The 14547-nt window shown below is 36.4% G+C and overlaps 1 protein-coding gene across 1 annotated transcript in view; it reads right to left on the reverse strand.

Annotated features, from left to right (window-relative positions):
- LOC115415354 (adenylate cyclase type 8) overlaps positions 1-14547 on the reverse strand; it is a 34461-nt gene that overhangs the window by 19194 nt on the left and 720 nt on the right. The window contains exons 2-9 of the mRNA XM_030128885.1: positions 14140-14263; positions 11757-11890; positions 7225-7309; positions 6997-7121; positions 5065-5276; positions 1919-2656; positions 979-1128; positions 758-888 (exon numbers count right to left, since the gene is read on the reverse strand). Coding sequence (XP_029984745.1) covers positions 758-888; positions 979-1128; positions 1919-2656; positions 5065-5220 — 1175 coding nt within the window. The 5' untranslated portion in view covers positions 5221-5276; positions 6997-7121; positions 7225-7309; positions 11757-11890; positions 14140-14263. The remainder of the gene's footprint in view (positions 1-757; positions 889-978; positions 1129-1918; positions 2657-5064; positions 5277-6996; positions 7122-7224; positions 7310-11756; positions 11891-14139; positions 14264-14547) is intronic.

The raw sequence follows: 14547 nt of genomic DNA on the forward strand, positions 1-14547 counted from the left end.
TAATCCAGTGTCTTATTGATGGGGAGTTTTCAGATTTCCAGTTAATTAAAATACATTTTTTCACAGCAGTGCTTGCAAGTAAGATAAAGTATTTCTTATAATAGGTCACATTAACAGAGCTTGTGTCCCCCAGAATCTGGTTTAACTCTTTTGAAAATGTTTTGTCTCTTCAGTTCTTCAGTTCTGGAGCTGAAGAAGTCTCTTGGATGAGAGACAAAACGTTTTCAAAAGCTAAACCAAATTCAGGAGGAGCCATTTACAAAAAGATGGAGTCCCATGATTAAGCTTTTAATGCAATAAGCATAATTCAGAAATGGTCATCTACATGTATGTTTTTTTTCTTTTTCTTTGGTTTTTCTTTGTCTTTTTTTTTTCTCTTTACAGTGTCATTCATGTTTCATTTGTGACTAATTGTAATCAATATCTACTGCAGATATTCATATTTTTTCATATATGCCATATAAGGATGTTTGATTAGATATGTTTATGTCTGTACAATGCCTTGTATATTTGTATGAGCAAAACTAAATAAAAAAATTAAGTTAAAAAAAACAACAAAAAAACAACAGATATTTATGTTCATGTTTATGGAATGACTTCTCCTGACATCTCACCATAATAAATTAACAAATCATCAAAAAAAAGAAAAAAAAGCTAAACCAGTCCAGTTGAACCGAGAACTACCAAGAAGAACATTCAACATAGTGTTTTAAGAATACACTGTAAATATTACAATGCTAACATGATTTATACATACCTGACATTTTTATACTGGTGTATATAGATCTTGTGAAACTCCTGAGGGTTGAGTTCATCCTCCAGAGAGCTCATGTCAGCGATCATCTCCAAGGCAACGAAGCGAGGCAGGATTGACAGCACCAGGCGCTCCTGTGTGGTCAAATAAACAGTAGTGTCTTATTCACTGTCTCCTACTGTCTTCACGTCCAACCTTTAACACAGTAGTCGCCTTCATCCTACCTGTCTCTGGTTCTCCTGCTCTAATTTGAGGCGACCCTCGATGCAGCGCCGCGTCTCCAGGAAAACCTGTCTCTGAGCATGGTCCGTCAGGTAATGAATGAACAGGCCGGCTGTGTTCATGCTCAGATACAGCAGGCCTTTGGCAAACACCTGCATTCAGAGAAAATACAGGTTCATTTAGTAAAGAAAACGGTGCATGGAGAATTTTTATCTTAGAATTTCTCCATTTACATTACATTTAGTGGAAAAACGTTTTCGGACACCCTTAAAATTTCACACAATCTCAAATATTATCATGAAATATTTGTGGAAAAATCTTTTTTTGTGTTTGAAAAGGTGTAGCTGCATCAGACAGACACAAACAAATGAAACTCATTTTTTTTATATTGTTACAAGAAAAATAACAAAGCTAAATTCTTTACAGTTTCAACATGTCATGCCCTGGATGTGTTTCATTTTCTTGCAGAATCTTCTAGATTTGATCTCAACAGAGCAGAGCATGTGCAGAAGGGAGCATGTAGGTTTGGAGAATGGACCAATACTTGGAAGAGTTTTCAATGCTTTTAAATCCAAACTCAATGTGCTAGAGACTAACTCAATGACTTGCACTTGTTTTTCATAGTTTGACATGTCCTGTAAATTATTGTATGTTGTAAGTGTGTGTTGCAAGTGTGTGTTGTAAGTGTGTGTTGTAACTGCGTGTTGTATTTCATGCTGCCTCTTGGCTAGGACTCCCTTGAAAAAGAGGTTCTTAATCTCACTGGGATGTTTTTTCCTGGTTAAATAAAAGTTTAAAAAAAAGTTCAATGAGTTAATAGAGATTCTTAATGCAATATATCACAAATACATGGGGTGTCCAAAAACTTTTTTCGAACACTGTATATTAATATGAATTTAGTGTGAATCTTTTTAAAAAGCAGTGGTCATGTGATTTTCTTACCTGTCTCAGAAGTACAGTATCATTGTAGGAATGTGCTATCTCCACCAGCAGGTGCAGTACTGAGGTGAGGGAGCCAGCACACATGGCCCACAGCAGAGGTAACGGCAGCAGTGTGTATGTGGCAAACAATGTGAACAAAACATACCAAGATGGGTCCTTCTCCAGCCCGTACACCAGTCTGCCCAGTACCTGTGTGGTCTGGGACAACCAGCTGGCCACACCAGCATAGTGAAGCCACTTTGGAGACATGGAGTCTTTACAGGTTAACACCACAATGCACAGTGCCATTGCTAACATCATGAAGATGCTTGTCAGGAAGCCGCGCAGAACGTCTGTGACAGCCTCAGGGGCCAGGGCCAGGTACAGAATTAAAATGTGTATCTTGGCTACTGCATCAATAATACTGGTGATGGCTAAAGAGTTCCGTCTTTGGTGAGAAGAGTGTTGCTGGTAGAGTTTCTCCAAATCTCGTGACTTGAAGATGTGCCTCAGTGTGGGTATGTACACGCCTCGAATAATGTGGCCCCAGTGCACAAAGAAGTCGGCATCGCTGGCATAGTCGTGAAAGGTTCCCCCTACGCTGCTGTGTGTGCTGGTGGAACTCCGGTAAGAGTGGCCTCGCAGTGAGGAGGAGCGCCGTTTCGTTATCCCACGTGAGGCCTTGTTGCGGATCTGTTTGTTGATCTCTTCCATGTAAGCATCAGTCACAAATATTTTGTGAGCTGGCTCCACACCCACCTGCCACACAACAAAATAGAGAAGAGGATATGTTTACTCTGGGGTATTTCTTGGGTAAATTTCACCCCAAAACTCAACAGTAGTTTAATAGAGTTGCCCTGTGCTGTCTTTTTTTTCACTTAAGTTTTTATTTATTTATGTATTTATTTATTAGGGACGGTGCATATTAATGAACTCCAACAACAACTGCAGCTGTAAATATGCCAGACTGTAGCAGCAGAACTAATTTCCATCTGTAGTCCCTAGGCAGGTGACAAGAAAGACAGTTAACAAAAAGGCAAAGCATCGTAAAAACACACACAACAACACAGTGAGGACAATCTACTGATGGTCACAGGCTTGGTTTCCCTTCATCCAATGTTTAAGTTTTGATTTGAAGGAGGCGTATGACTGTGAGTCTCTTATGTTGAGTAGTAAACTGTTCAAATATTCAGTGCCAGTGACTGAAAGTTTAGTTTGTCCAAAAGTAGTGCACCTGCTTGGCACCTCGCAGTCTCCTCGAGCTGTGGCCCTGGTGACCATCCCCCTGACAGAGCAGGATTTGAAATTTTACAAACACATAATCAGCAAAAACAACAAAAAGCAAACAGACAAACCTTGCTTGGGTACACTACACGACATTACGCTCACATTATTCTGTCCTTCCACTATTCCTGGTACTGTAATCAGTCCATTTATTCCATTTATTGTCCATTTGCGCTTCCTGTAGTCTGTGTAGTAGTTTGTGAGTTATTTTTTCCATTGTATATATTCCTTCAGTAATTGTGATCCATTGTTCCTTTGTTGGTGGTTCTGTCTTTCCCCAGTTCCTTGTAATAGCTTTTTTTTACGCCACTAAAAGTACCTTAACCAAGTAGATGTTGTTTCCCACTACATTTCCATCAAACAAGTCACACAAGTACAGTACACCACAGCACATTGGAATCTATTACCCCATTGTTTGTTGTAGTACTCCATACACCATCACCCAAAACAGTTATTTTATCACATTACTTTCTTGAATACTGTACTTGAATTTTTCCAGTAAAACATCTTCTGTCCTCTATAGATGAGACATCATGCTTAATATAAAGTTAGAAAAAATTACGTGCACCCTAAATGGCTCCATCAACAAATTTAGCATAATACGGGAGCCTCTTTTCCACTATGTGAATATCTTATCTGGCCTGGAACTGTAAATACCTTTCAGTTGTTTACATTGTGATTGACCTGTTTATTCATTTTTTCCTTAAATGTACCAGAATGCACTGTCTTGACTGTCTTGTTATGCATATTTTTTGTGTATTGTCCCTTTTTGGGGGTGGAGGGTGGGGTTTGTTTGTTTATCATGTCCGGTGTCGATGTTTGTATTATGAACACATTACTTGAAATTCTAAGTGTTATATTTGTTAAATGTTGGAAAGTTCTATAAATAAAGTAAAAAAAAAAAACAATTGAAATAAAGTTACTCCTCATTAAGATAGTTATGAAATTGACAGATTTATGCAACAGATGCATCTAGACAGCTTTTGAACTGTAATTGTGACTTATCCTGCTGAGACCCAGGAAAGTAAAAGTTTCTGCTTTTTTTTGCTTGAAAAAATTGTCTTGAGTGAAAACAAGTCTCTTTTTAGTCCCTTAAAGAGGACAAAAAACTCATAGTCAGGTCTCAGGAGGTGATACAGTATCCGAGGCTTAGTCATGGTCTACTTTTGAGAAACTGGTGCAATTATAACTTAACATAAACTTTATATTTACATTTCTGTACAACTGGCACACAGGGTTCCAGCAATTTAGTTCATTTCAAGTCAATTTATGTCAATTAGTTAACTGTCTGCATCTTCAACTCATGCCATCGTTTCAAACCAAAATCACTAAACCAACCAAGTATAACATTTAACACATCAAACCCTTGACTTAATGTATACACCACGGAACAAACAGTGCTATAAACATTAGCTCTGTGTCTCTATGAAGTAACCAGGCTGACTGTTTACACTACTCGTGTAATCGATTACTTGTGCACATTCCTAGTGGAGACCCTGCAATAACTAATGCCTATGTTATCAGTTCCTTTTACTGTTTAGTACAGATCACAGTAGAATATCAATGGATCACAAAAAGAAGAGAGGGAGAAGCCTGCACACTCTTGGGCTTCAAGTTGGTTGTATTTCTTTAAATTCTCTAAGTAGGTAATGTTCTGATTTATGAGATAGAGTGAACATTTTTTTCTTGTTTGGACCTTTTGAGAAATTATTTTATTACACCAAGATCTTTTGCCTGGATGGGTGCAAATTTCGCTCTTCTTCAACAGATACAATGTCCAACTAAGGCCATTTATCATAAAACTTACAAATTAAAGTCTGCAAAAGCCAAGCAACAAAACAGCAAAAACAAAGACACCAGATAACTGTGGGATAATCAATCACCTGGGCACTGAGTTCCTGCTGGATAATGATGTGCTTGACTGCCCTTTGCCACAGCTTCTTTTTCCTGCGCAGCCCTGGGGACAAGGATGCAGTCAGGCAGGGCGGCTCACACAGCTCCATCGGAGACACTTGTGAGGTTTCAGCGAAGGTTACCATCGTGGTGACCTTGGCTGACCCCAGATACTGATCTCAAATCAGGAGTCGGTGGAAACCTGGAATTGACATTAAAAAAGTTATTACACACTATCTACATGCATCGTATCAAACCAGTTTGGTTTATCAACCCTGTCTGACAAGCAAAATTGCCTGAAAGATCATGTATTCTCTTCTTTTTATGGTAAATTTGGTCAATTTGTGGACACATATGGTAATACTTATTGCAACTGAATGTTTGTTAAAATTTCAGTGACAAGTTATGAAAGTTCACATGATGACTGCTGCTTTAGGTCTATTAGACTCCTTATTAACATTTGCAGTATCATCTCCAGTACATGGCTACTTAACTGTAGAATCAGGGAGTATTTCAGTGTGTAATAGTAATGATAATGGATTAGATTTATATAGCGCTTTTCTATATACAGTTATGAATGCATACTCACAGTGGATCCATTATTCATTCACTCACACATTCTCAACAATTCACGCCTATGGCCCCTTCGACCACCACCAAACATTCATATGCATTCACACACCAGTGGCAGTGGGAGGGTGAAGTGTCTTGAGTGGGATTCAAACCGCCAACCCTTCAGTGATTGGACGACCTGCTCTACCTCGTGAGCCATGGCCGCCCACAGTGTATTAATACACATGTCTAACTCCTGACTCTTCTTAACCCCATATTATAGAAAAAATATAGATGCATGTATTTGTGTTGTTGCTGTGACACAGATCCTAAATTAAGTGTGAATTGTTAGTTTGAACGTAGAATCTACAACTAAACTAAACTATAATGTAAATTAGTGACATTAGGCATAATTATCATAATTATCATAATAGCTATTAAACAAATTTGTTACTATTGATCAGTTTTTCCAATTAACAATCTAAACAAAACAAAAATGATTAAAAAAAAATCAGTACAATATCATGAAATTAATAACACTGTTACTGAAACAGGGTATTGAAATCGATCTATGAACGTTAGAGATCATAGATAACCAGGTAACATATGTACATTCGCAAAGAGTGTTGAATAGGACCTCATTACAGAAACAGTGGAATACTGAGGTGAATTTGCAACAATAGGCAACAAGTGGATATTATTTACACACCAGGGACATGCCAGACATGTGTCTAAATAAATGACCACACCATTTCAATAAATCTTTGATGTTTTTCTTTTGAAATGTTGATGTGTGTGCAACCAGTGTGGGAAAACAGTGAACAGGCCACCTGGCAGGCTCCACGTGTTGATGCAGTGTGTGCCAGACGTGAGGCAGCTTTCCAACAAATTAACTGGAGGCCAGATTTAGACCTGAGCTGGTTAATGCAGAGTTAAGAGTTAAACTCCCCCAGGTCCTTCTGGCACTAGAAGTTCTGTCCCCTTTTATAATGCATGGTCACAAGTCACTATGAAAGAAACCCACTCTACACAGCTTGGATTAAACAAGTACTTCACACTAAAAGAGATGTATATTTTTAAATTAAAGCTCTAATTATGGCAGCTAAAAACAAAATGAATGTTTTCCCCATAGAACAATGTTAGATATAAAAGCATTTGTAGTCATTTGTTAATTCAGGAGTAAGCATTGTAGCTTCTAGGATCAGTTGAGCCTCTGTTGTGCCATGATATCCCTACTTATTGGACTTAACAGTCAACAGCATTAAAGTAACATTGAGATTTCTCTTCTATGTGCTAATTTATATTTTTTCCTTTTATCCAATCATTTTTCTTCCTAGACTTTATGTCTGGGCTACAGTTATCTAACTGACCTGCATTGTTTGAGATATTCCAGATATTATCCATTTACTCCTCATGTCCAACTTTTGCCATAGGATATATTCCTTCAGCCAGTCATCATTCAGTTCATCTGATTCCATTGCAAAGGACTGCAGATCTAAAAAAAATTAAGGCATATTAAAAAAGAGAAACTGGAACTGGTGCAGTCTCCAAAGTGATGCTTTATCCAAAACTGAGAGAGAACAAAATAAAGGTCCAACCAAGAAGCGTAGAGCCCTTCAGGCAAGTTTGTAGGTCACCGCATGGACTGTTTTGAATAGAAGTCAACATTGCCTCAAAGCAGAACTGTGGGAGTGAGGAGTGTAAAGAGGATTAGTTAGTCAGCAGCCACTCTCGCTGGCTTGCAAAGTTCAGGTCATTGGTACCAAGAGAATACCTACAAAAAGCCAATGATTTAAAGTTAAATCAAAGTAAAGTATGAAAAGTACTGTAGGTTATTGTGCAGTTAAATGGTCCATGTTATACTATATAGATTATACTTATAATACCTATATTCCATTTAATTATCTACATGTTTAAGGTTGAATCTACAGCCATGCATCATATTCATAAAATCATTACATATTTGTAGCTTTGCTGTCCTGTGAGAACCATACATCTCTAAAAAGCCAAATTTTCATGAGCTTTGCCAAAAATCAGATGTTTTTTTCACCTTTGTGACAATGTATTTTCCAGCGAATCCAAGCGGGTTTGTAAAAAGTTCCTGTATATCAAGGCGTACAACTTTGTCACCTCATAAAGGAACTATTCATCCCTCATTTTGTCACATACATTCAAGATCAGCTCATCTGGAAATGTGTGGGTTTCACTAGACGAGAGTAATCTGTAATGCTGTGAGACACTTGTAGTAAAGTAAAAACTACAATAACTGTCAGTGAAATGCTGCAGAGTAGAAGTTTAAAGTTTCCTAAAATGGAAATACTGAATAATAATAATAATAATAATAATAATAATAATAATAATAATAATAATAATAATAATAATAATAATAATAAATCGGTTTTATATAGCACTTTTCTAAGTACTCAATCAAAACTAGAATCATCAGAGACCACAGGTGAAGTGACAGAGACGTGAACATAGATGATGATGAGTATCTTCAGGGGTAACTGCATCAGCAGGGCTGTGGTCTTTTTGGTTTTAAGCTGGTTAAAGTTTTTGAGACGTGCTTTGCTAATTGTGTCCCGGCAACGTACAAAGCCCTTAAGGCTGAGCTAATGAGTTCCCATCTGTCCCACCGTGACTATGTGGCTCAAACCTTTCTTGCTGATTACAGAGCATCTAAAAATAGCTAGTGTCTAAGGCAATTACTTCTGCTTTAACTGCTACCACATCAGCATGGCTCTCTGACACTTGGTAAATATGCATTCCAGAAAAACGCTATATGGACAAAAGTATTGGGACAGATTTTCTAACAGGGGTCTGTGCTATAAAACAATAATCGCAAATGTTATAATATAGTTTTATGTTGTGATAAATATCGTTGCATTGCATAGTTTAGTTTTGTTTAGATTGTTATCTTTGCTTACAAAATTCCTCAGAGATGGTTTTACTTAATTCCTCTCAACATTCATTTATTTATCTTTTTATCCATCACTATGATTTTAAATGTTCTACCTCTAAATTTCTAAAATATTTGTCGTGCTCTGACTGTAAATAATAATTTTCTACCACAACTAATCATCTACTTTCTTCATATCTCACTTAGGAAGAAAAATCCCCCATTAAACTTTCTTCTTGACAATCTTTTTATTGGAGAATTAATCGTAAAAACATCCATTATTACAATTTGTCCACATTTTGAAAATTTCAGAATCAGAATCAGGATTTATTTGTCATTGCACAGCAGTACAACGAGATTAAAAGCTAAACCTTAAAGTGCGACCACATAAAACAATAAACAGTAATAATAGACAATACAGTAGCAATAAACAATTTGAGTAAAGTGACAGTGCAAGTGCATGATGGTGAATAAATAGTAAATAAATAGAACTCTGTATGTAATGAGTATTATCACTTCATATTTGCATTCAGTGTTGTGATGGTTTTGGGATAGAAGCTGTTTTTTAGTCTGTTTGTCCTGGCCATGAAAATTAAACACAGAGTAAACAAACCAAAGTACAAAAGAAGAAAGTAAACATAATGAACACACATTTTAACAACCCTCATCCATCCATCCTCCCACCCCCCATCCCAGGACTTATGACTTATCACACCAAAGGAGGCCACATAAATTCTAACTATATTCAGGTTGAGTTATTAATATATTGTTGAAGGGGAAGCCAAATCTGATTAAACTGGTGTAGTTTATTTAACAATGAGAACTGGATCCTCTCCAGATGAGAGTTTAACTATTTGTTACAGCCATAATTTAACTGAAGGAACTTCTGATTTTTTCCAGAACAACAAAACAAGTCTTTTTGTTATGATAAGTGCATAAGATAATAGTTGATGGTGTTGTTTGTTAAGTTGCGAAAACTGATTAGAGGCTCCAAGTACAACCAAAAGTGGATCAGGTTTCAACTCTATATGAAGCATATCTGTTGGAAGTTTTAAATAGGAGTTCCGAATGGAATTAATTTAAGACATAGAACATAACTATGGAGAGGTAGGGATGTAAGAAAATATTGGTTCCGTGATATATCGCAATATTTCATTTCACGATACTGTATCGATATTAAAAACCACTGTATCAATATTTTGAAGTATTTATTCAAATGCAGACATGATGGATGCTTATTTTGGTTTTCTTTTTTGTTTATATTTTTTGGGAATCCTCCAAGCTCTTTTATTGATATGTTCACATGGGTATTTTGCGCCGCTGTTTTTTTATACTAAAAAAGTTGTATTGTGATATTGCAGGTGATGTATGTAGTTTTTTGAAATTGATAACACTGTTTTGTTAAAATAATGGTTATTTGAAGCATCCTAAAAGGATTTTTTGTTCTGTCTGAGAGAGGCAGATGTTAGTTTTCCAGGAAATAATCTTTTAAAAAAGAAAAGAAATAAAACTAAAAATATTACTTTCTTAGTATTGTGATATATCGCAATATTTTGTATCGTGATGCTACTATTGTGATTTGTATTGTATCGCCAGATTCTTGCCAATACACACCCCTATGGAGAAGAGTGGCTCCTTCAGTAAGGCATTTGTCACATAATGGGGAAACAGTTGGAAGGACTTTGTGTAACTTTTTCTTTGCATAATGTACTCTGTGGATGATCTTAAATTGGATAAGCTGGTGCCTTGAGTTAGCAGAGCACTTGTGTATATTCTCTAAAGCATTATCCCAAAGTTTGTCATCTATCTCTATATTCAGATCCTGTTCCCAGCATGTCTTTATACAAATATCCCATTAAACTTTAAGGAAATATTGATATTTATGAACTACATGGACACAAATATTAGTACACATCATGGCTACAGCCCATAAGCTGTCCTATTCATACTGATTTGAGATATAAATAGAAAAGAAACACCTGAATTCAACGTGTCCAAATACTTGTGTCCATATAGTGCATATGCTATGAAATGAGACGCCACTAGAGAAAAAGAGACATAATACTTAAAACAATGGTGAACACTCTGGAATGATATGAACGCTATGGTTACTATGAGCAGGTGATGTTAGCATCTGAATGTCTTGTGTACATATGTAGTTTTAATTAGTGACTCCGTTAGAAGTGCCTGTGAAACTTGGGTCCATCTGAGAGAAGAGGTACGATCAAAGTCTGCTCAAGGCAAAAGTCCAAAATCTAATTAGTATTAACACTAACTGCTTTGGCTGTCCACTAATCAGCTGAAATGTGCTCAAGCTACTAACAAAACTGACCTATGGCCTTTACCGGTTTGCCAAGCACTTCACTTACGCTAGATTGAGATTTGTGTTTGCTGATACGTATCTTAAATGTGCTGTGTAAGCGTGCATGCAGTGCAAAAGACTAGAGTTGGACAGTGAAAGCATCCTTGTTTTTGTTGGCAGTTCAACAAATCTCTTTCAAGTGAATACATGAACAGGTCACATCAGGTCATGGTGAAACAAAAGAGAAGTAAAGGGTGTACTATATATTGACATTTTAGATTCATCATTCATGAGGTTCACAATTTTTTTAAGCCAATGCTCTAAAAATTATGACATGATGGGTTTTTGTGACACCTATTACCACTTTGTTTCTGAGGCTGTGCACAAACTATAAAATCAAGGTAAGTGCTCAATCTGGAGAGAATTCATGCTCAACAAAAATCTAAAATTTGTCTGCGTAATATGTAGTTTTGCACATGGTAATGCACACTGGCACCCTTGCAATTGCTGCTTTTTGTTATTCTTGTTCAACTGATTTACTGGGGACAGATTTAGTCTAGAAAAGTTGAAGTTGAGTTGAAGTGTGATGTTTAAAAAAATTATCTTATGTTCCTGATTAAGTTATTTAAAGAGCTTACACCAGACCTTTACTGTGGGTTGATAGATAAATAGATGTCAGGAGTTGAGGTGCAGGTCAGGTCTGATGGCTTAGTAGGTTAAGACATTCAGGAAAGTAAATGCCTTTAGCGTGCTAAGTGGTTTCACTGACAGGCACTAAGTTTAAAGTTCAGAAAAAGTGTCAGGTAATCTGCAGCGTCGTACGTGACAAATATTGAACTGTCAGGCAAAATGCCAAAGGTTTGGTCACATGTAGCTGCAGTGAAACAGACTTCTAAGAACAATAATAGGCTAAGGAATTTCAGACATACCTTAAAAAATCCAATTAAATCCATCTTACTCACTACTGTCACCAACTGGTAGAAATGAGGAATGTTGTAAAAGTAAAATGGTCCCTGTACAGTCCAGAAATGATGGAAGTCCTTCAGTTTTAAAATACAAGAATCTGCAACAAACACAAAAACACAGTCAAATACAAGCAGAATTTCATGGTGAAATGTATGATGACGTTGATGCCTATCAAAGAGTATTCTTCAGAATTGTTTATCATTTATTGTTCATTCGCATGTATACAAGACAATAAAAACACAATAATAACAACAGTAAAAGACATGCCAAGACAAGAATCATTACCTTGTCCACATTTATACTTATCTATTGGGACATTCATATTTAAAAGCCTTTCATTGTATCTATAGATGTATCTGTCATCTGTCATAAAGTATGGTAAGTTATTGCCTACGGTCTCAGGGTTTTTTCCGAACTGTCTGCACATTAATGAACTGGGAAAAAGTGTGTTTGCATATACTGCTTTTCCCTCTGACTGTAATCAGTTGTAAAATCACCTGAAACTTAGAGATCTGGTCACTTTACATGACTCAGGAACAGGTAAATCTAGCTGTAGATGTTTTGATTGATTCTTATTCAAACTGATATTGATCATTTGCGATAGCTTTTTGCTTCGTATATTTTAATGTATGATAATCATTACTTTTAGTATTGTCATCCCTTATGCTGCTGTAACACTTCATATTTCCCTGTTGAGAGACTAATAAAGGATTATCATATTTATAAATAATGTATGTTATTTTCCCTGTCACAGTGAGATTAATGGCAAAAACAAAAAGTCTGTGCAATAGCCCCTCACTACCTCACTCCACCTCTCATGCAAAACGATATGCTATATTTGATAATTCTGGACAAGTAATGGTAATAATAATGTTCTGTTACCACTAAGTGCATGTTTCATCAATGAAACAGATCTGCCTTTCAGGTAATAGTATGTTATTAATTACTTATTACAGGCTGCCTCACTATCTAATTTCAAAATGCTTCTTAAAACCCACCTCTTCTCTTTGGCTTTTCACACCGCATAGGATGTTGATTTTACGTGCATGGATGTTTTATCTGGGGTGGACAGGTCTATTTATTTATTTTTTATGTTTCATTGCATTTTTATCTTAGTATTTTAGCTTTTTATTATGTTTTATTGCATTTATTTTACTGTACAGCACTTTGGAAACCTTTGAGTTGGTTTAAATTTGTGCTTTATAAATAAAAATAGATTGGAAAAAAATAATTGGACTTATTCAGAGTTGTCACACCTCAGCTGCAGCATTCATATCTTATATATTGCATTTATTTTATTTTATTTTATTTTATTTTATTTTAAGACTAGGTGTTTTTACCTAACTCCAAGAGAGCTCTGCACAAAGACTAATTTCAAAATACAGTTACTAACAGTTAATGCAATTTCCTTTTTAAATTATCTATTTTTTCCTGATCAAATAGAGGTTAAAACAAATAAATGAATAAATAATTAGGTATCATTGCTTTACAGTTCTTGAGTCAAACAGCTTACATCCTATGGTTGCATCATATCCTTCCATAATAATATTTAAAGCTCCTGTCTACTCAAACACCACCAACTTAATTTGTGTAATATTTTCATATCCCCGTATTACCTCTGATGCTTAGAAATCTATTTGTATGTTGCTGGGTGTGTGTCACAGTGGGGATGTTGTTGTGTATGAGTATGTGTGTGTGTGTTGAAACATGTAAAGCCCCTTCAGGGATGGGTTCACACACACTTAACGCCATAAACAGCTGGGAGCCACTAACGCCTGTGTACTCTTAAATGTATGGTTGTAGGTGTAACCAAACTTCTGATTGACGTTAACTGCTCGTATGCCACACATTGTAAGGATTTTGACCCTTTTCACTTTATGGTAAGTCAAAGCTAAGTACTTATTTCCTAACAGTGATTCACGTTGTCAGTTACTCAGCCATTCAAGCATCTGTTAGCTAGCGTTAGCATGTGTAGCTAGTAGCATAGGTAGCTTTACTTAATAATATGATGTTTAACGCTACATTTCACTTAAAGATACGTTCATGTCATGTCTACATCATGTCGAAATAAGGAAAAGAAAATTCATGGAATACACAAGAAGTTTCCGTTACCTCCATAGAAAGACTAGTAAAAACTAGCATTTGTAGCCTCAAATTTACTCAATTACTCCCACCTGTCAATATTTTTAATTTTTGACCGGAAGCTTTAATATAATAAAGCTATCTCTACGTCGGTTGGTAGCTTACTAAATAATATGACTCAACGGTTTTTTTTTTTTGTTTTTTTTTCCCACCATGTTCATAACTGCTACAGTACTCGTAACAAACTGGCTTATTTATACTAACTTCCACAGGCCAAAGATAATCCGGCGGTTTTCCTGACTTTCACAGCGGCGGTGGAGACTCGGCGCCGGTGTTAGACTCAGTGTCATCCCGCCCCCTGCCTCTGAACCTGGAAGTGCAACGCCGCCTGGTGGCAAGCATCCAGAATGACAGGTGAGTAACACCCAAACAGACACCTGCTTCATCATAGTTTTTTTAAAGGTGAGTATGAGCCTCCAGAAGTTAATTGTAATGTAAAGCAGAGAAAATGCACTAACAAGGAAGATAAAAGGATATTTTCCTTGAAAATCTAGTGGTCATCGCAGGTCAAACAATTAAAAATGTTGTTGTGTCAGTGCTGCACATATGCCATGTGTCTGTTCTTGCAGCCAAGCACGTGATAAATGGTCTCACACTTTAGTTAGTTACTCA

This window comes from Sphaeramia orbicularis, chromosome 24 (genome assembly GCF_902148855.1).
Source record: "Sphaeramia orbicularis chromosome 24, fSphaOr1.1, whole genome shotgun sequence".
NCBI lineage: Eukaryota > Metazoa > Chordata > Actinopteri > Kurtiformes > Apogonidae > Sphaeramia > Sphaeramia orbicularis.